General features: G+C 41.9%; 1 protein-coding gene across 2 annotated transcripts in view; it reads right to left on the minus strand.

Moving 5' to 3' along the window:
* Positions 1 to 23368, minus strand: part of LOC116975081 (collagen alpha-1(III) chain-like) — a 126761-nt gene that overhangs the window by 58607 nt on the left and 44786 nt on the right. For both annotated transcript variants that reach the window (XM_033023787.1, XM_033023786.1), the window contains 16 exons: positions 21958 to 22011; positions 17186 to 17239; positions 15219 to 15272; positions 15010 to 15063; positions 14828 to 14872; positions 12741 to 12794; positions 12367 to 12411; positions 12185 to 12238; positions 7873 to 7971; positions 7725 to 7769; positions 7270 to 7368; positions 4794 to 4847; positions 3285 to 3392; positions 2195 to 2248; positions 1990 to 2088; positions 1832 to 1885 (listed from right to left, as the gene is read on the minus strand). In XM_033023787.1, the coding sequence (XP_032879678.1) occupies positions 1832 to 1885; positions 1990 to 2088; positions 2195 to 2248; positions 3285 to 3392; positions 4794 to 4847; positions 7270 to 7368; positions 7725 to 7769; positions 7873 to 7971; positions 12185 to 12238; positions 12367 to 12411; positions 12741 to 12794; positions 14828 to 14872; positions 15010 to 15063; positions 15219 to 15272; positions 17186 to 17239; positions 21958 to 22011 (1026 nt within the window). The remainder of the gene's footprint in view (positions 1 to 1831; positions 1886 to 1989; positions 2089 to 2194; positions 2249 to 3284; positions 3393 to 4793; positions 4848 to 7269; positions 7369 to 7724; positions 7770 to 7872; positions 7972 to 12184; positions 12239 to 12366; positions 12412 to 12740; positions 12795 to 14827; positions 14873 to 15009; positions 15064 to 15218; positions 15273 to 17185; positions 17240 to 21957; positions 22012 to 23368) is intronic.

The raw sequence follows: 23368 nt of genomic DNA on the forward strand, positions 1-23368 counted from the left end.
CAAACTTGATCAGTTGGGCTAGTGGACAGAGGATGATTAATGGAGTTTAAAGTAAATAAGTGTGAGGCATTCAATTTTGGAAAGTCAAAACATGGCTGGACCATATTAAATAGCAGGGCTCTGGGGAGTGTTGTAGAGCAGAAGGATCTAGGGGTGAATGTACATAGTTCCTTGATAGTGACTTCACAGGTAGATGCGGTGGTCAGGCAGGCTTTTGGTTTATTGGCCTTCATCAGTCAGGGTATTAAGTACAGAAGTTGAGATGTTATGTTATAGTTGTACAAGACATTGATGAGGTTGCATTTGGTATATTGTGTTTAGTTTCGGTCATCCTGCTATAGGAAGGATATACGGTAGTTAAGTTGGAAAGGGTGCAGAGAAGATTGACAAGGATGTTGTCAGGACTTGAGAGCCTGAGCTATAGTGAGAGGTTAGGCAGATTAGGACTTTATTCCTTGGGGCACTGGAGAATGAGAGGTACTCTAGAGAGTTGTATAAGAGCACAAGAGGAATAGATAGGGTGAATGCACAGAGTCTTTTACCCAGAATAAGTGAATCAAGAACCAAGGGACATAGGTTTCAGGTGAGAGGGGAAAGATTTAATCGGAACCTGAAGGGCAACTTTTTCCACGGAGGATGATGGCTGTATGGAACGAGCTGCAGAAGAGGTAGTTGAGGCAGGTACTGTAACAACATTTAAAAAACATTTGGACAGATACATGGATAGGAAAGATTTGGAGCGATATGACTAAATGCGTCAGGTGGGACTAGTTTAAATGGGGCATCTTGGTCAGCATGGGCAAGTTGGGTAAAGGGCCAGTTTCCATTCTGCATAACTATGACTCTAAGATAATGATGGATTGTTGGGCACCAAGGCAACTTGGCAATAAGGGGCGAGGAACATAAATGATCAAAAGGGAGAGCCAGGGCTCTTTTTGAATATTAGGAGAAATTCAAGAGACTATATAGCTTTCTCCTGATTCTCTTCCTTATTTATGATTTATACATTAGTCATCCTCCACTTGCTAAACAATGCATTCTGAATTTAGTTGACTGATTCCAACATTCATTATGACAGGAAAATAATAGGTTTTCACTATTAGATTTCATTAAGACACTTATATTCACAGCCAGAGCAGCATGCCATCAAGTGAGACAGCTGCCTCACAGTTCCAGTAATCCAGGTTCAATTCTGACCAGTGTGCAGTTTGCATGTTTTGTTTAGTTTAGTTTAATATAGTTCAGTTTAGCGATACCATGTGGAAACAGACTCTTTGGCCCGCTGATTCCGAACGCACCAATGATCACCCCGTACACTAGTTCTATCCTGCACCACCTTGGGGAGATTTACAGAAGCTAATTAGCCTACAAACCTGCACGTCTTTGGAATGTGAGAGGAAACTGGAGCACCCGGAGAAAACCCACATGGTCACAGGGGGAACGTACAAACTCTGTACTGTCAGCAGCCGTAGTCTGGATCGAACCCGAGTTCCCAGCGCTGTAAGGCAGCAACTCTACCGATGCACCACTGTTCCGCCCTTTTGTTCTCCTGTGGGTTTTTGCCTTGCTGTTCCAGATTCCTCCCATATCCTGTAATCCCGCCTTTTGGTGGGCTAATTATTCCTGGTGCAGATGAGTGGGGAATTCATAGGGTATGCGTGAAAGACCAAGCTACAGGAGGAAAGGCGGGGAATTGGGATTGGTGGCATTTCTCATTCACCCGACACAAACCTGATGGTTCATATGATCTCCTATGTTATAAGGAAGTAAACAAATTAAATATAAGAAATAAGACACACAAATAATGGAAACAGCAATTTTTGCAAATTACCTGTGGACCAGGTTTGCCATCGGGACCAGGTTTGCCGGGGGCACCTGAAGCTCCCTAAGGTAATGAAAAATAAGAGGCACTTAATACGTATATAACATATGGTCACCAAAGTTGCAGGTACCACTTAATATTTCATACGAAAACAATATAGTTCTTACCCGATGTCCAGGAATGCCAGGGTCTCCATTTCGACCTGCTTCGCCATGAGATCCTCTAGGGCCAACAGGTCCTGGTGGGCCGGTTTCTCCTGATAGACCCTGTCATCATGAGATTTATATTTACATGGACAGTTCTTCAAATATCGTCAGTCGGCTAAAACCAAAATGATTGACATTCATTTTTCATATACTTAGAAGTTCTGACCTTTTCTCCAGTAGGGCCAGTTTGACCCGGATAGCCTTGATTTCCAGGTGTACCCTAGAAACAGGAGCAGAAAAGACATAGTTCCAGTGTAGTTTGATAATGTAAAAATGTTGTGTTGAAAAGGCTTTCCTCTATGGTGCTGACCCTGAAGGGATTGAAAAGCCGAGTGGCACGGATTTTATGATCTGCAAAAAAGTATTTGGTCCGATAGAAAACAAAAATATACCCCAAGAAGCCATGGGCTCCTCTTGTGTTGACTATCTTTAACTAATTTTGAAGCCACGTCAAGCTTCAAACAGAAGAAAATATAGCGTCCTTGCGCACGAGGGGATCAATAAGAAACAGTCGCAATACAAAGCAAATATTGAGGTGTAAAAAGGATCTGTGAGAAAGAAAACTTGCGAGGGGCAGCATAGGGTGAGCAGTTTTGCAAACATTGCATCGTTTAATATCAATCAATTCTGGGAAGCTATTTCCCAAAACATCAGAGTGACTGCACACTTGGGAAGTTCTATCTCATCATATAAAATGTGGATCAGCATAGATTCCTGAAGTAAAGTTAATGCTTGACGGATCCCATTTGATGTTTAGCAGAGGACATTCAAATGTAGGAGAGTCCAAGGTTATTCCTGCACGAACTTGTGGAGGTAATAAGATTTATCACAAGAAACATTAGCAACAATTAAAGTCTTGCAAATTAAAGCTGACATTGTAACCTCGATCAATCACTGACTAAATGAACAAGAAACACAGAGAACGCTTTGAAAACCAAACACTCCTTCTGTTCTCTCTGATTTCCTTGGCAACATAAAACAAACGTTTTCTCACATTATCTTTTCTGACAAATTGTCCTTGATCTGAAGCATCAACTCTTCTTTTATTGTCATTGGGGCTTGTTATCCTGCTGGGGGCTTCCCAATAAGCATTGTCTTATTTTATGCCGTACCATCCATCATGCCTAAAGCCGGCAGTTCATCACAAAGGCAACTCCAACTCTCTGAAGGTTTTGCAGTGGTTTATACCCATCAACTCTTGTATACTTTCCACCAGGAGTTGCTTTCTCCGCTGCATGATACAAGTTGTTACTTACTTTCATGCCAGGCAGACCGGTCAGTCCCACTGGCCCAATTTCACCAGGTGGGCCTGGTTTCCCATCGTTACCAGCAGGGCCAGAGAGACCAGGACCTCCAGATGCACCCTAGCAATAAGATAAAGGCATTGTTAAATCTTGGCAAGTTATTTATTTTTTATAGACACAGAAATTGATTAATAATCATTTTGCTCTGAGTTATGTAGCCTATTTAAGATGATAAATCATTGTTCTATGTGATGCACCAAACCTGTCTTCAAGGACTTTCGGAACAGGAGTAGAATTAGGCTATTCAGCCTATCAAGTCTTCTCCGCCATTCATTCAATCATGGCTGATCTATCTCTCCCTCTAACCCCATTCTCCTGCCTTCTCCCCATAACATCTGACACCTGTACTAATCAAATACTGTACTGTAATCAAATATTGTAAATACCAGGCAGTGCCTACCCCGACTAAAATTATAAAAAGATAATTATTAAATTTAAACAGATTTCCAATTAATTTACTAAATTCAGTGTTTATTATTAAATGGTTATTATTTTAATAATGGATCTTAGGTAGGCGTAATTCTCCCGTGCCTTTCATCCGCAGTATGCTCAATACGCGTAACTATGTTCAATTCACGAGCCGTGGACGCTGCTTCAAGCCTTCACTTACAACGGGCAATAGAGGCAGCTGAAATCCAGAACCAGGGGCCACAGTTTAAGAATAAGGAGTAGGCCATTTAGAACGGAGACGAGGAAACACTTTTTCTCACAGAGAGTGGTGAGTCTGTGGAATTCTCTGCCTCAGAGGGCGGTGGAGGCAGATTCTCTGGATGCTTTCAAGAGAGAGCTAGATAGGGATCTTAAAAATAGCGGAGTCAGGGGATATGGGGAGAAGGCAGGAACGGGATACTGTTTGGGGATGATCAGCCATGATCACATTGAATGGCGGTGCTGGCTCGAAGGGCCGAATGGCCTACTCCTGCACCTATTGTCTAATGTCTTTACACCGTGGACTGTGTGCAAGGTGCTGCGCATGGCCACAGGAGAGGAGACCAATCTGCGCATGCGCTGTTTTTAAAGTTTTTTTAAAAGTCGACGGACTGCCAACAGGACCAATCTGCGTGGTTTTACAATTTTCTGCACAAGCGCGTTTTTTTACAATTTTTAATGGATTGACTGCCCAGTGCCTACCCTGAGTAATTACTCAAAGCACATGCCTGGTAAATACTACTGTCCTGGTGAGTTATAATGTCTAAACAAATAACAAAATGTGTTAATATGTCTGAGGTGATTTTATCCATGTTAAAGAACATGTTGTACATTTAGAAAAGGCTCAAGAGAATAAAAAGGCATTTATTTCATAATTACTGTATTAGCATACGTCAGAATTTGCAACGAGCTGGATTAATCTATTAAGATTTGTGTGAACAAAAAGATTAGCCTAAAACATCATAGAGAAATACAATAATTTGGTAATTATGTCTATTTGCCAAGTTAACAAAAAAAAAGCACAAAACTTACGGCTTCACCCCTTTCTCCAGGTTGACCTGATGGACCTGGTTTTCCAGATTCACCCTTAAGAAATGAAAAGTTTTTTTTTGTTAGAAAAACAAAATTGACAATGCCAGCAAAATAATTGCTTTTGTTTTGGTTTAAAAGACAACCAGTTGAAATATTAGGTTTGACTGACAAATGTCTTTGTGTTCTGGAGGAATATGTTTAAAGCCAACCTTTGCAGGTGTATTAGCCACAGACGGGGTAGAACTGTGGAGAAGGCCCTTGTGTTTAGTTGATGTTTCAATGGTCTTTGGCATGCTGTACTTTCGAAACAGATTTCGGAATATTATTTTAGTTTTGAGACAGAGAACCTTCGGCCCAACAGTGGCCAATTTAGTTAATTGTAAAGTGGCCAATTGTAAAACGACATAGGTTTAAGGTGGGGGAGAAAGATTTTATAGGAATCCGAGGGGCAACTTTTTCAAACAAACAATGATGGTGGGTGTATATAACGTGTTGCCAGGGGAGGTAGTCGAGGCAAGGACTATCGTAATGTTTAAGAAGCAATTAAATAGGCACATGGATAGCACAGGTTCAGAGGGATGTGGGCCAAACACAGGCAAGTGGTACTAGTTTAGATGGGACGTGTGGGCCAGTGTGGATAAGTTGGGCCGAAGGGACTGTTCCACACTGTATCACTCTATGACTCTGTAACCCAAGAACCTGCTCATCTCTGGGATGTGAGCAAATCAGAGCTCCCAGACAAAACTGATTTGGTGTCAGGGAGAAAACGTAAACTCCACACAGATGGTTCCAGGGCGTCAGGGTTGAACTCAGTCACTGGAGTTGTGAGGCAGCAGCTTACTAAGCCACTGTGCCGCCCACATCTATATACTATCTTATATGTACTAATGAAATGCTGTTGTTGTCACCCAACATGGTTTCACTCTCCTAACCTGCAAATTGTGTACAGTATTTCTTTGTTATAGTTTGAATTGCTGGAATTATTTTCTTTCTTTTAGCCATTGCCTATTTATTACTAACATTTCAGTTATTTCTTTTCAGTTATGTTGGGGTTTTTTGTCTCTACTCATTCAATCCATCAGTGCCCAGTTATTTTTATCAATGGGCAAGTGGCAGCTCGACGGTGGCTGAAAGGAATCAATTGTAATTTTTCCTTCTGCTCGGTAACAAAATATCTGATATTTAATCTGACTAAGAAGAACCACCTAACCACTCTTTGTTGCAATGGTCCATCAGACTGGATCATAATGATATTGTAAAGAAATCAAAGATTATATTTTAACAAAAGACCTGTAGAATTTTATTAAAATAAAGCGAGAATATACTGATGCCACAGTGGCGCAGCGGTAAAGCTGCTGCCTTACAGCGCCAGAGACCTGGGTTCAATCCTGACTATGGGTCCTGTCTGTGCAGAGCTTGCACATTCTCTCTGTGACCACATGGGTTTTCTCCGGATGCTCTGGTTTCCTCCCACATTCCAAAGATGTGCGAGTTTGTAGGTTTGTATAAATTGGCCCTAATGTGTTGGATAGAACTAGTACAAGGGTGATTGCTGGTCAGCATGGACTCAGAGGGCCAAAAAGCTTGTTTCCATGCTGTAGCTCTAAACTAAATAAAATACAGGATCTAAAAAAATAATTGTTGCCTTTATGTTTCCATTATAATGCTTGAAACATTCCTTGCTGTACATCATTCTTCATTTCTTAAACATTTCCACAGTCTTCATTATGCAAATAACTATTTCCCTCCATCATCTTCTCCTGCATTCTGTTTAACAATTCTACATATGCTATTTAAACTATTATACATTTAAAATGTATAGTATTTGAGCAGCACAGTGGTGTAACGGTAGAGACCAGGGTTAAATCCTGATCTTGGGTGCTGTCTGTGGATTTTGCATGTTCACCCTGTAACTGCATGGGTTTTCTCCAACTGCTCCGGTTTCCTCCCACATTCCAAAGACATGCAAGTTTGTAAGTTAATTTGCTTCAGTAACTAAGTTAATTGGCCACTGTAAATTCTCCCTAGTCTGTAGTAAGGAAACTAATGTGAATGGATAATTAATGGTCGGCGTGGACTCGGTGGGACAAAGGGCCTCTTTCCATGCTGTATCTCTAGACTAAAACTAAACTAAATGCAACCTGTTTTATCCCCGGACTTGTTTCATGGCCCATATTGCTACAATCTTTAAACATTCAGAATATTTTTCACAACTCATGTAAATTAGAATAATGTTATTTTCTTTATCTGTAATTTACATCAGAGGACGAGCATATAGGAACAAATTTAATGCTTCAATACTCACATACCAGGTAGATCTGTGGCTTAATTGTTTTAAACATTCGTAATTGTGCTGAAGACATGCTACTGCCATTTGAACCTGGTTATCAGAATCATATTTCTGAACACAGTCCGATCTGCACAATATTCCTGGCTTAACACTAATGAAATAAAGTAATTAAACTCTCGCACTTACTGGTAAACCACGAGCACCGGAAAGGCCATTGTTTCCTGGTTTACCTGGATGACCAACTGGACCTTGAGCTCCAGGATTTCCAGGAGTGCCAGGGTGACCCTAAGAAAGTAAGGGAAGCTGGTATGAATGAAGTGTTTGGCTAAGGATACACTCTTGATCATAGGTTTAAATCCTGAACATTGGATAACGACAAACACATATAATTAATATGACAAATTGAATGATCAAAATGACAAGCCAATGGAGGTTCAATCAGTCCTTTCAAGTTCATAAAGACAGTTTTTGAGTCCATCAAAGATCAAATAATTCACATTAAAAGATTAAATAATATTCATTTGACAGATGCAAACCAAATGAATAAGCTAACAACATTTATCCAACTCTCGCCTCTTTAATCATGGCAATAATCTGCTATATTTTCACGATAAACAAAAAATTATTTTGATGAAACTGACCGGAAGCCCTGCTGCCCCACGCAATCCATCTTTTCCAGGTTTCCCCTACAAAATAAACCATCAAACCTTCAGATGATATTTTCCAACATTAGTTAAATGGTTAATGAAAGGCAGATGTACAAGATTTCAGTGAACGTTGGTTACATACCCCATAGCCTGGCTTTCCATCACCGCCATTAACACCTGGTGAACCCCTAGGTCCAGAATTACCATTGGTACCTGGAGAACCTTTCTCCCCATTGTCACCCTGCAAGGTAAAATATGAAAGACAGGTTATGTTCTCGGGACTGTGTGATCTTTCAGATAGTTTATCCATAATCCAAGCTGCAAGGCAAAAAAAGTTAGTTTGGTTCATAACACTTTATTTAAATGCTATGTATTTTAGCAATTCAATCTTATAGATGGCAAGGCCACCAGCATAATCAAGGATGAGTCGCACCCCAGCTACTCCCCCTTCTCCCCTCTCCTATCAGGCAAGAGGTACAGAAGTGTGAAAGCACACATGTCGAGTTTCAGGGACAGTTTCTTCCCAGCTGTTATCGGGCAACTCAACCATCCTACTAACAACTAGCGAGAGTTCTGATCTACTATCTACGTCATTGGAGACTTTTGGACTCTCTTTGATCTGACTTTTCTGGACTTGCTCTAAACATTATTTACGTTATTCCCTTTATCATGTATTTGTGCACTGTGGCTGGGTCAATTGTAATCATGTATTGTCTTTCTGCTGAATGGTTAGCACGCGACAAAAGCTTTTCACTGTGTCTTGGTACACGTGACAATAAACTCAACTCTACTCATGATACAAAGTGTAGAATATAGTTCCCAGCATTCTAGCCCATCATTTCCAGATACAAAGTCCAATGTCCACAATGGGGTAAAGGGGAATTGGGCAGTACCCTAGCTTATGAAAGGGCCATTCATAAGCCTGATAACAGAGGGGAAGAAGCTGTTCCTAAGTCTGCTGGTGAACTTTAACAATTTGAAGTTGGACATACATCATAAAAAAACTTGGTCCACATCCTTATAAACCGTTCCTATCCATGTACCTGTTCAAATGTCTTTCAAACATTATAGTTGTACCTTCCACTGCCATCTCTTCTGGCAGCTCATTCCATATACCTACTATCCTGTTTGTGAAAAACCTACCACTCAGGTCTCCTTTAAATATTTCCCATCTCACGTGAAAATGATGCCCTCTAGTTTTCCACTTGCCTACCATAAGAGTATCTACCCTATCTATGCCCCTTATGATTTCATCAGCCTCCTATCAGGTCACCCCTCAGCTTCCTACACTCCAGAGAAAACAGTCCCAGCCTATCCTGTCTATCCTTATGACTTAAACTCTCAAGAGCCAGCAACATCTATCTTTGCTTCCCCTCCAGGTAAATGACATCCTTCCTATAGTGCAGTGACCAGAACTGTGCACAATGCTCGAAGTGTGGTCTTCCCAATGTTTGTATAGCTATAAATTGACGTCCCTACTCCTGTACTCAATGCCCATACAGATGAAGGCAAGTGTGCATATGCCTGTTTCACCATAATGTCTACCCGTGGCCCAATTTTCAAGAAACCTGGGCTTGTAGCCCTAGATCTTTCTATTAAACTACACTTCCATGGTCCTGCCATTCATTGAGTAAGTCCTGTCACAGTTTAACTCCCAAACCAAATCACTTTACATTTAGAATTAAATTCCGTCTGCCATTCCACATTCCCAGCTGATCTAGATCCTGTCGTAAGTCTGGACAATATGCTTCACTGCCCAATTGTGTGTCATCCACAAACTAACTAATCATGCCATCTCCATTCTCATCCAAAGCATTCATATATATGGAAAACAGCAGGAGACCCAGCCCCAATCCCTGTTGCACACTACCGGTCATAAGCCTCCAATCTGAAACATTATCCTCCACTGCCATCCTCTGCTCTCCACCCCTAAGCCAATTTTGTATACGACTGGCTGGCTCTTCCTGGATCTCATATAATCTAACCTTTCAGACTTCTTAGTCAAGTAACTTGATATTCACTTAGTGCAGTAGTGTTTCCATCTGACACATTCAAAGGCTTTCCTCATTTGGTGTAAACGTTGGCTTAAATATATATAAAATACAGAAATTCATAGAACAACAACAGAAACTTTGGAACATAATTTTGGAGAACACCTCCATCTGTATGCAGTTGGACATGACAATATTTGGATGAGATATTTAACTAAGCCTCCATCTGCTCTCTTTCCTGCTTATAATAAATGAATACACACCATGAGAAGAGCAGTGGAAAGAATTCATAAGATCATAAGAGATAGTAGAATTAGGCCATTTGGCCCATCAAGTCTACACCCCCATTCAATCATGGCTGATCTATCTCCTAACCCCATTCTCCTGCCTTCTCCCCATAACCTCTGACACCCGTACTAATCAAGAATCTATCTCTGCCTTAAATATATCCACAGACTTTGCCTCCACAGCCTTTGGTAGAAAAGAATTCCACAGATTCACCATCCTCTGACTAAAGAAACTCCTCTTCATCTTCTTCCGAAAAAAACCGTCCTTTAATTCTATGACTTCTAATCCTAGACTCTCTAAACACCATCTCCACATCCACTCATTTTTATGTTGATCAGTATTTAATCCTCAATGAACAACTGAGAAATTTTATATTAGAATTTGTGGAAATATGTTCTGCATCAATTGCTACATATAAAATTCTTAAAGGATTGGACAGGCTAGATGCAGAAAAAACGTTCCCAATGTTGGGGGAGTTCAGAACGTGGGGTCACAGTTTAAGAATAAGGTGTAGGCTATTTAGGACTGAGATGAGGAAAAACTTCACACAGAGAGTTGTGAATCTGTGGAATTCTCTGCCACAGAAGGAAGTGGAGGCCAATTCACTGGATGTTTTCAAGAGAGAGTTAGATTTAGCTCTTAGGTCTAAAGGAATCAAGGGATATTGGGAAAAAGGCAGGAACAGGGTACTGATTTTGGATGATCAGCCATGATCATATTGAATGATGGTGTTGTCTCGAACGGCCGAATGGCCTACTCCTACATCTATTTTTCTATGTTTCTATGTTTCCATATTTCCTTGTGTCAAAAACAACAACAGCACAGCAGAACTGTTTAATTTGACTTGGAAAGTATAATAGAAATCTGTGCTCCTACTGTAAATTGCTTTATGTTAATTCTCTCCAGTCCTATGCCATACAAAAATCAAATCTCTGAATGAGCAGTTGCAATATTTAGCTTTAATGAACCTTTCATTTATCTCAGTTGAGAAGATTTCCAGTTCAATGTTATGTGGGTAGACTCCAAGCATTACATGAATTATCCCAAGGAGAGGAGAATCTGAATCAAATGCGAAGACATAATTTCTATATGGAGACATTACATTACTTTTCACTTGCATGGATGAATACAATGCCAATAACCATCAACTGACTCAACACCAACCAGCACAATGCAACCTATACATTCAATTAACATCCCATTAATTGCCCTAAACATTCATTCCCTTCACCATGGGTGCAGTCTGCACCCTCTACTACTGCACTGCAGTTCTTGGTAGAGCTGCTGCCTGCTGCGGCAGACATCTAGCTTTGATCCTGACCTCGGGTGCTGTCTGCATGGAGTTTGCTCTTTCTCCCTGTGATTATACAGGTTTCCTCTGGGTGCTCCAGTTTCCTCCCACATCCCAAGGATGTGTGGGTTTGAAGGCTAATTGACCTCTGTAAAAAAACGTGCCTCTAGTGTGTAGGATGAGTAAATGGGATAACATAGAACTAGTGTCAATGGCTAATCGATGGTCAGCACAGACTCTGATATCTGAAGGGCCTGCTTCCATGTTGTACCTCCAAAACTAATATATACTGTTTATGTAGGACATTCAAAAAGCACCTCCCAAGCATATGGCTCTATCACTTGTTGGTTTCCTTCCTTCCTTCCTTCCTTCCAACTTTTACCCTAAGAAATATATGGTCAATCCTTGATTGTCGTTGGATCTCAATTCTGGAACTCCCCATTCAACAGCACAGTAAGATGAAACATCATTAGATGGAACAAATGGTGATATGTGTAAGGAACGAGTTGCCAGAGGAAGTAGTGAGGCAGGGACTATCGCAACTTTTTAGAAACAATTAGACAGGTACATGGAGAGGACAGGTTTAGAGGGGTATGGGCCAAACACAGGCAGGTGGGATTCGTGTAGATGGGACACGGTGTGTGGATGGAACATGTTAGTTGATGTGGGCAAGTTGGGACAAAGAGCCTGTTTCCACGCTGTATGATTGTATGATTCTTTAAGATTCTAGGAACAGCAGTATTTCAAGAAGGTTAACACAACAATCATCACAAAAGCACTTAGGCATGGACAATAAATGGTGGCCTTGTCAGCGTTGCCCAGATCCTGAAAACAAAGTGAAAAAAAAAAATCCAAGGTCAAGGATTATGTTTTGATCAACATACCTTGCGGCCTGGACTACCGGGATTACCAGGATGCCCAGAAGTACCAGGAATTCCCTAAATGGAAAAATAACAGAAGTTTTAGAAGAATGTATTTGAAGAAAATGTAAAATATTTGAGTTAGGAAAGTAAACAAGACATCAAGGGACAAAAATACACAATGCACTAATTAACACTTCACTTACAGCTGGACCTGTTTTACCAGGAGTTCCGTCATGACCTCGTGCACCCTAAACAAAAAAGAGATTCATGTTTAGAGATCATTTTCTTAGAGAATCTTAAGAATAAAATCACCTCAGCATTTTATCACAGGAAATAATCATAATTTAAAGAGTTCAAATTTAGACAAAATGGTCAATTTCAATACAATTCCAACTATCAAATTCCAGGCACCTGAGCAATGTTTACAGTTGCTATAATCATTATTTAGTCCTTTATCATTATAACGGCTGAAGTTTAAAAAATACTTTAAATAATATTAATCAATGTTACATCGGAAAAAATACTGATATCAGATGCATAGACATTATCTAAGCCAAGTGATAATAGCAGCACTTACAGCAGTTCCAGGGAACCCGTCACGTCCTTTCTCACCAGTTCTACCAGGAGTCCCCTAGTATGCATGATGAATATAAATGCAATTTTAATGAGATAAAGTACATTTCAACATTATTCCTGCATGAAAAACAGAAATGTTTGTCCGTGGGAACCAGTGCACAGATTGAGAAGTGCAGTCGATGTAATTATCATTGTGTGTGAAATGGAAGGAAAAGCTGAAGATCTTCAATGCCGTCCTAAATGCCAATTCTCCATTTAGACTGATCATGACTTGTGTCAGTGAATGTTATGCTTTTAAAGAGAATCTTGGAGAGCATCCTAAAAACTTTCCCCTCGTTCACCTGGCAATCTATTGTCATGACAGAAGTTATCGAAGATATTTTATTTGGGAATCTGGCCTCAGGTAACAAACAAAGAGGAAGGCAATTTAAAATTAGATGAGTGTAATTAGGTTCTCATATAACTGGAGATGTCAGCCAACATATAATTAAATAATTATCCACAATCAGCATTAAAATGTATTATCAATATGTATCACATGAAACATATGCTGCAATGAAAGGAGCATTTTGATACTTCGTGTTAAAAGGGTTCTTTGTATTCTGAATTGATGTATACAATTGGTTTATTCAACTTATTTTGGCAATTTGTTTTAATATTCTGCTATTTTCTTCCACCTGATCTTCCAAACGCACAGCTTTTACACCTGAAGCTGACAAGTGAAAAAGGCTTCCACCAACAGCATGCTACCCTGGCTTGGAAATACTGCATATTCCATTCCTTTATCATCTGAGGACCTGAATCCTGGAATTACTCAACAGCAGATACTCTGGGAGTATCTTGAGCAGAAGGATGGCAGTAGTTCAAATGGGCACACCACCATCACGAGAGCAATTAAGAGGTGGGTGACAACTTCTGGCCTTGACAACTATATTCACACCCCATTAAAATATAGTTAAAATAAGCAGGACAGTGTCTTCCATCCATAAATACACCACGTGGTGTTTAATTTAGTTTTATTAAGGGATTAAGTGCAGAAACAGGCCCTTCGGCCACCCAGTCCCTGCTGACAAGCGGTTCCCGTACATTACCACTATCCAACACACTAGGGAGAATTTACAATTTTCACTGACGCCAAATTAACCTACAAGCCTGTAATTCTTTGGAGTGTTCGAGGAAACCAGAGCATCTGGGGAAAACCCACGCAGTCACGAGGAAAACATGGTCGCAGCCGGAGAGTTGCTGCGTTACAGCAAATGCAGAGCCAGAGACCTGGGTTCGATCCCAACTATGGGTTCTGTATGATCGGAGTTTGTACGTTTTCCACGTGACCTGCGCAGGTTTTCTCTGAGATCATCGTTTTCCTCCCACACTCCAAAGACGTATAGGTTTGTAGGTTAATTGGCTTGGTAAATGTAAGAATTTCCCTAGTGGGTGTAGCATGGTGTTAATGTGCGGGGATCGCTGGTCGGCACGGACCCGGTGGGCCGAAGGGCCTATTTTTGCGCTGTATCTCTAAACTAAATCAAATTAAACATAAAATCTCCGTACAGATAGCACCTATGGACACGTTTGAATCTGGGTCTCTGGCGCTTTAAGGCAGCAACTCTACCTCTGTACCGTCCCCAAATTTAATTTAACACCAATTTTATCCATGAGCATAGATTGTTCCACCATTCTATTTTGCAATGATAGAGGAAAAAATGCATCTGAAGGTGCAAGAATACTTGTACCTTGGATAGACCTGTCCTTCTTTTGGGCCACACAAGCATACAGACCATGTTTCAGATGACCATGTTTAAGATACATTTAGACAGGTACATGGATAGAGCCGGTTAAGAGGGATATGGGTCAAAATCAGATAGGTGGGACTAGTGTAAAGGGGGCATGTTGGTCAGTGTGGGCAAGTGGACAAGTTGGGCCGAAGGGCCTGTTTCCATGTTGTGTGACCCTATCATCATCCCTGTCATGGCTGAGGGAAACTGCAATTGGACTGACACTTTCAAACGCTAGATGTTGTGCAGCAAATGTGTTAGTGTGCACACTCTCTCTACCCATCATAACTACAATATTTTGTGACTTACTTACCATTGGTCCAGTCATGCCATTGTTTCCAGGTGGGCCACGTTCACCCTGTTTGGAATCATATGAAAAATTATTATAATTCCAATTCTAATAATATAATTCCGAACTCTTAATTATTTAAATCAATTTTCTTTAAATGTTCTGTTAAATTGCAATTGATTAAAAAAAAAATCAGACATAATTACGTTTGTGCCTGGTGGTCCTGCTTCCCCTTTACTACCACCACGTCCATTGAAACCCTGAGAAAGACACCATTAATTAATCTGTACACACGTATTGCTACGTATTGCTCAGGCTCTTACAATGAATGATTGCTAATAATTATGTTACTCTCAAAGTTATCCAATTACAATTATGCAACTAGAAGACAAAGGAGCTGATCGAGGAAACTTACCCTGTGTCCCTTCATTCCAGGTGTGCCAGGGTTTCCAGGATAACCATTCCGGCCCTTTGAGAAAGGAAATGGCATTAAGACTTTGAATAAATTTCCATTAATAAAACACTGGGTGTCTGGCTGAGAATTCTGCAACTACATTTACCAATGAACAAGGCAAGGGAAAACTTCTGACCCAACTTTGTAAGAGTGTTAGGAATGTTAGTTGATATTGGTTGATAAAGCACTCCCTTGGAGGGGTAATTCAGCTACATATGAGGCTTCAAAAGCCTTTCTAGTAGTAGTGGCTCGATATGATTGTCAGCAATCATACAATAAACCCTTGTTATGACAGACTATGGGGATGGGAATGGTGTTAGTTGTTGCCGATTGTCCACTATAACTGTTGTAACCCTTGGCCGGGTGGGAAGAAGTGCGGTAGCTGGGTTGGGGGTTAAACCAGGGGGAGTTTACAGGCCGGGAAGCCGCAGAGTCACTGCCACCACACGCGGTGCGGCAGGGATGGGACCGGTACTCACGCCATCTTCACGCTCCTCGCTCTCTCCGCACCTACGACCGGCAGCTCACCGGTGGGAGTGGGGAGGGGACGGTGCATCGAGTGCCTGGCGCCGTTACCAGGCAACTGAGGCACACGTTGCCAGGGCGATGCGGGTGCAGAGGGGCGCAATGCAGCTGCATCCAATACCCCAGGACCTCACTCTGTGGCAGCCGCTACAAACCCGGGCCCAATGGAATGTCCTTCAACAGTGTTTTACTGTTCACTCTCTCCCCACCGCTGCCTAATGCTGCTCAATGCTGCACTGTGCAACACCCACCAACCCACCACCATGAATGGATGCCTCGGCCCGTTATAACCAGCTTCAGTTTAGTTTATTGTCACATGTACCGAGGTAATGTGAAAAGCTTTTATTGCTTGCTAACCAGTCAGCATAAAGACAATATATGATTACAATCGATCCTATTACAGTGTGTAATGTGTACATGATAACCAAAATCCTTTAGAGGTCTATAATACTGAGAGTAGAGTGTATTTTTGTGATTAACACTTGGCCTTTTATGATTAGCGTTTGGCCTTTGAGGTAAGTAGTTTGTTTTTACCACAAGAACATCGTGCTTCCAAAGATTGTTATGAGGAATGTGCTGAAATTTACCCAGAAATTTAAGGGGTTATTTGATCAAAGTCTTCAATATAAGAAAGATAAATACAATCTTACAATTCTAGAACCTAAAATATTGGTCATGGTATTTTTTAACCATACAATGCATCTAGAATTGGATTAAAATTTATTAAACTGTTGTGTGTTCATAAAGCATGGCAGTCACCTCAAAACTAGGGGGGGCGATGGAGAAAATTGGGCAAACTTGTAATAAACAGATTGGAGAAGAGTCCTTAAACAATGGCGTAGCCGGCAATGAAGATAGCATGGAGACATATTTTAAACATGTTGGTGTGGCCTCTAAACTTATCTGTCATATTTACCAAAAACAATTAATTTATTCTCCAGAGTGGGGAGTGCGTGCATGTTTAGTTGATTGTGTTTTTTATCATGTGGTGATACAAATAGCATGTTCACCTGCTGAGACAATTATATATTATATATATTATATAGGCCAGAACTCTAAAGAAACTAGGTTCCATAATGACAAACCCCACTCACCCACTCCATACCCTGAAGGTGATCAAGAGCAGCATCTTCAGCCAGAGGCTGATTGCACCAATGTGCAAAACGGAGAGATACAGGAAGTCCTGTTTACCAGCTGCTATAAGACTTTATAATGAGCATAAATAACTGCACTTTTTTTTAATTAATTGTATTTTAACTTGTATTTTAACGTATTTTAACTTGTTATGTATGAAAGCGTGGTGTTGTGTTTGTCTTGAAGCTGTCGTGGCACTGTAATTTCCTGAAAAGGATTATTAAAGGAATAATCAATCAATATTCATTTTCTATTCAAGCTTTGCTTACCGCAGGACCCGGTTGCCCTAAGGTACCATCTTTTCCTGCCTTGCCAGATGCACCCTAAAATCAAACATTTCAAAATCAGTTGTTATTGTATAAAGTGCAAGTTAGAGAAGGTGATTTAAAAAATTACTATGCAACTGCTGTATGCTGACGAGAAAAGCATTTTGTGGAAAATGTGAAATTAAAAGACCTTGAAGGAAAATAGGCTGCCAATTCAAACACATCTCAAACGCCCTCCAAATACAGCACGCATTCTCCTCTCTCTTGAAGGATCATTTTTGCACAACTAAAGGTAACAGCATATGACTATAGGTGGTCAGTGTGCGTACTAGTTCTTTCTGAACAGAATACTGTTCATCATTATTAGGGGATGTCTCAGAGGTCACAAAGAATGGTCTGAAAACCTTGCCTGTATTCATGCACCAAAACATGGTTTTATCTCACATCCCATCATCTTATAGAAACTTACAAAATTCTAAAGGGGTTGGACAGGCTAGATGCAGGAAGATTGTTCCCGATGTTGGGGAAGTCCAGAACAAGGGGTCACAGTTTAAGGATAAGGGGGAAATCTTTTAGGACCGAGATGAGGAAAACATTTTTCATACAGAGAGTGGTGAATCTCTGGAATTCTCTGCCACAGAAGGTAGTTGAGGACAGTTCATTGGCTATATTTAAGATGGAGTTAGATGTGGCCCTTGTGGCTAATGGGATCAGGGGATATGGAGAGAAGGCAGGTACAGGATACTGAGTTTGATGATCAGCCATGATCATATTGAATGGTGGTGCAGGCTCGAAGGGCCAAATGGCCTACTCCTGCACCTATTTTCTATGTTTCTACCAAACCTAATCCCTCTTCAGAAGCCAAATCACTCTCATAGAAACATATAAAATTCTGAAGGGATTAGTCAGGCTAGATGCAGGCAAATGTTCCCTATGTTGGAAGAGTCCAGAACAAGGGGTCATAGTTTACGAATACGGGGTAGGCCATTTAAGACTGAGATGAGGAAAGACCTTTTCACCCAGAGAGTTGTGAATGTGTGGAAATCTCTGCACAGAAGGCAGTGGAGATAATGCACTGGATGTTTTCAAGAGTGAGTTACTGTTGATTTAGCTCTTAGGGCTAACTGAATGAAGGGAAATGGGAAGAAAGCAGGAATGGGTTACTGACATTGGATGATCAGCCATGATCATATTGAATGGTGGTGCTGGCTCGAAGGACCAAATGGCCTACTCCTGCACCTATTTTTAAAGTTTCTATGTTTCAACTCTTCCCATCTTATAAAGACACTGATGCTATGAGTTACATGTTTCACTCATCACCACCCCATCATCCCTCACCCTCATCAATCTCCACACCACACAATCAACCTCTATAGATACATAGAACTACAGAAGTTAGTTTACGAAACTTGACAATCTAACTCTGGTGCTTGTAAACAATATTTCAAATATCCAAGAACTGGCCAAGACGTGAAGAAGCAACAAGAAAGCAGTCATAATGAAAACAATCCATTTTCACAGTCATAGCTACCAGCTCAGATAATGGTGTTGCATGTATTTGGAAGATTGCTTAGTGATAGGATATCCATGAAGCACACCATTATGCATAAATAGCTTGCATCCAGGGCCTGAGCAGAGATAGCAATGAGCACTTTCTCAGAGGAAAAAAATGTGCACTTGATTTCTGCTCCAGCGACACAACCGAAGAGACTTGTCATGCAGCAACTGATGGGAATATACAATGAAATACGTGGTGTTATTGATTGTGTGTTCCCACCTCACAGTCGGACAATAGCTAAAATAAAACACTTCCTCCAGTTTGATGACCTCGAAAAGACCACCCACACATTTATATCCTCCCGCCTAGATTACTGCAACTCCGTTTACTGTGGCATCAGCCAATCTTCCCTGTCCCGCCTGCAACTGGTCCAAAACGCCGCAGCGAGACTTCTGACGGGCACCCGAAAAAGGGACCACATCACCCCGATCCTGGCCTCTCTCCACTGGCTCCCTGTGCGGCTCCGAATAAATTTCAAGATCCTCCTTTATGTCTACAAAGCCCTCAATGGGCTTGCCCCCACCTACATTAAAAGTCTGTTCACCCACCACACCATCTCCAGGTCCCTCAGATCGGCCGACTTGGGGTTACTGAACATCCTGCGGTCTAGGGCATAAGCTCAGGGGAGACCACGCCTTTGCGGTTGCAGCTCCTAGACTGTGGAACAGCATCCCTCTTCCCATCAGAACTGCCCCCTCCATCGACTCCTTTAAGTCGAGACTAAAAACTCATCTCTACTCCCAAGCCTTTCTTGACGTCCTCTAAGCGAGGGCTACATGGATGTAGTGATGTTTGTATTTAATCTATGAACCACTGTTGTTTGTTATACTATTCTTATACCAATGTAAAGCGCTTTGGCCAACAAGAGTTGTTTTTTAAATGTGCTATATAAATAAAAGTGACTTGACTTGCTATTTTCCGAGGTAAGTGCATTCAGGGAGAATGAAGAGTTCAACATTCATTTGGCATAAGATTTGGTGTAAAGTTTCGATCTCATCCTTTCTGGTAATGAAGTAACAGTTATCTCCATTGGCTAATTTGCAAACCCTACTACAAAGTAGCTTCCATTTGTCGCTCTGAATTGTCAACCCAAAACATCATCCATGTGCTCCAGAGATGCTGCCTAACCCCACTGAGTTACTCCAGCACTTTGTATAATTTTTGTAAACCAGCATCTACAGGTCCTTGTATCTCTCTCAACTTCCATTGGTAGCTGCTGATTGTGCGTTCATGAATGTAGCAGAGGAAGGTACAATTATTATCTGAAGAAGGGTCTTGACCCGAAACATCACCCATTCCTTCTCTCCTGAGATGCTGCCTGTCCCTCTGAGTTACTCCAGCATTCTGGGTCCATCCTCAGTGTAAAACAGCATCTGCAGATTCTCCCTACAACCATAGATGTTCTGCCAGTGTGGCCATGGATTGTAATGTCCCTGACAGTTTACCAGAGAACCGTGACAATGTTTCAGGTGTGTGACAATGGCTCCATTGAATTAGATTAGATTAGATTAGATTCCTTTATTGTCATTTAGACCTTTCGGTCTAAACGAAATTATGTTGCCTGCAGTCATACACAGAACCAATAAAAACAAAACATGCAATAAACACAAATTAAACATCCACCACAGTGAGTTCACCAAGCACATCCTCACTGTGATGGAGGCAAAGTCTTAGTCTCCGTCTCTTCCCTCCTTGTTCTCCCTCTGTGCTGAGATGATCGATCCAGGCCGGAGATGCCGTTCTCCAGTCCAGCGGACCTCCGTGGTGATGTCGCCGCCGCCGAAAGAGACGGCCCGCCACAGCATCAGCTCCGGGCAGTCGCCCCAGCTCCAGGCCGTCGCCCCAGCTCCAGGCCGCCGCCCCAGCTCCGGGTCCCGCAGTCTCCGCTCCGGGCCGCTGCCCCACCTCCGGGTCCCGCAGTCTCCGCTCCGGGCAGCCGCCCCAGCTCCAGGCCGCTGCCCCAGCTCCGGGTCCCGCAGTCTCCGCTCCGGGCCGCTGCCCCAGCTCCGGGTCCCGCAGTCTCCGCTCCGGGCCGTTGCCCCAGCTCCGGGTCCCGCAGTCTCCGCTCCGGGCAGCCGCCCCAGCTCCAGGCCGCTGCCCCAGCTCTGGGTCCTGCAGTCTCAGCTCCGAGCCCCGCTGCATCAACTCCAGGCCGCTGCCGAAAGCCAGAACGCCGCACCAGCAAGTCGGGCCACCACTGCCTCAGCCCCGAAGACGGCCAGCCTCTCGTTGGTGAGTCCTGGCTGGCTCTGCCTCCGGAGACTCGGGGTCAGTCGCAGGCTAGAGGCCGCCAGCTCCACCATTAGGCCTCAGCGCAGACGGAGGCAGAGAAGGGGGATACGACACGAAAAAGTCGCATTCCCCCGAAGGAAGAGACAGAGAACATGTTTCACCCCCCCCATAACACAACCCAACAAACTAAAACTTAACCAAAACAAGACAAAAAAAACAACAGAAAAAAGTAAAGAGACGGACTGCAGGCGAGCCGCAGCTGTTAACAGCGCCGCCACTTCCTCTGCCAGGTCCAATGGACCTGCTGCATGGGTTCATGGTTCATGGTGACCATCGTTCCACCCCTCACATGCCATCAGTGTTTTGTTACCTATGCCATGTTGAGATGGTGCAGTTAACAGTCTTCTAGATTGAGAGTTCCTCAAGGTCAATAAACAGAAAGCCCTTGTAACTCATCCTTTAGTTGGCCTTAGTTCACATCCAGACAGTGTAACTACAGAGTGCCAAAATTTAATGGGATCCTGACTGTGGAGGATGCTGAGCTGTTTGATTCAGTGCATGATCAAAAACCAATCGAATAATGAGGGATATGAATACCTTTTGTTACAAGTCAAAACATAGATGTCATAAGACATTTGCAATATTTTGCAGCGGGAATCGACCATGAAACAATTGTCTCCCTCACATCGGAGTGTTAATATCATTGGAGAAACACAATCATCTCTCTATACATAAGCATTTGTCCACTAATAAGGTGCGATCCAAATGTAGAAAATCGCGAGAGCCTCGTTTAGTTACTTTTTCTTACACAGATTGAGTAAATTTGATCAGATAAACATAAAACATTAGTTGAAACCAATGAATTGATTCACAAGCATTGCGAGTAATTTGAGTACGTCACCCTGCTGTGTACTTAATAGTTTTTGTGCTTTAGAAAGAAGAATACCGATCACTGGTCGAAACAGATAAGCAATAGTGTACTTACATCCTTTCCTTGTGGTCCGACAGGACCAAATGGACCTTGAGGACCCGGTTGACCCTTGGATAGAAACAATACAATTAATATCTCCAGTAGAAATATGTCCGATCTAGTACATCTACAGGTATGTTATTAATGACAGAGCATGCCACTGAATATATTCAAAGAGAGATGACAGTGTTTGCCATTAATTTGGAGTGTAGAACAGTGGAAATAGCTTATTTAATTTCCAGTTATATTATAACATTTTTTAAGATTAAAAATTATAGAAAATCGACAAACTGGCCAAAAATTACTTCTTCACAATCAACCATACTAACATATTTTGATATGTATAACTAACAAATGTTATGTGCATGACAATTGCAATGTATTCCACATCATTAATAAATAGCACAAGAAGCTGGTACCTGGTACTTAGATCTTGCTGAGGCGTACTGCACAAAGCTTTCTAGTCACCAAAAGTCCTCACTAAAGTCCCCACTTAGCGTTGTCCTTTCCCATTGTGCCTATCTTTTTATTTCACCAGGCAGCACAGTTGGTAGAGCTGCTGCCTCACACACCAGAGGCGTAATCCTCGGGCACCATCTGTGTGGAGTTTACACGCTCTCCCTGTGGCCCTATGGATGCTTCTGTTTCCTCCCACATCCCAAAGGTGTGCAGGTTTGCCCCTAGTGTGCAGGAAGTGAACACTAAATAGACGGTGGACAATAGACAATAGGTGCAGGAGTAGGCCATTCGGCCCTTCAAGCCAGCACCGCCATTCAATGTGATCATGGCTGATCATCCACAATCAGTACCCCGTTCCTGCCTTCTCCCCATATCCCCTGACTCTGCTATCTTTAAGAGCTCTGTCTAACTCTCTCTTGAAAGCATCCAGAGAGCCTTCTGAGACAGAGAATTCAGCAGATTCACAACTGTGTGAAAAGGTTTTTCCTCATCTCCATTCTAAATGGCTTACCCCTTATTCTTAAACTGTGACCATTGGTTCTGGACTCCCCCAACATCGGGAACATGTTTACTGCCTCTAGTGTGTCCAAACCCTTAATAATCTTATATGTTTCAATAACATCCCGTCTCATCCTTCTAAATTCCAGAGTATACAAGCCCAGCCCAATAAAATGTGTTTATTCTACATAGGCCAAAGCCTGCCATGAAAATCTGGATTATATAAATAATATTAGATTAAATCCATCTATATTCGTATTCTTGATGTAATGCTATTCTAATCAATTAAAACGAAACCATCATATATTAGATATTGCTCACACCCAGACACTGGTCAATCGCATTGCAAAGCTTAATTCAAGAATGCTAAAAGACTTTTTGGTACTTCATCTGAAAATACGTAATTGAACTCTGAAAGCTTTAAAGGGCCATAAGAGCAGAATTAAGCCTTTCAGCCCATTGAGTCTAC

Source organism: Amblyraja radiata, chromosome 7 (genome assembly GCF_010909765.2).
Source record: "Amblyraja radiata isolate CabotCenter1 chromosome 7, sAmbRad1.1.pri, whole genome shotgun sequence".
Lineage (NCBI taxonomy): Eukaryota > Metazoa > Chordata > Chondrichthyes > Rajiformes > Rajidae > Amblyraja > Amblyraja radiata.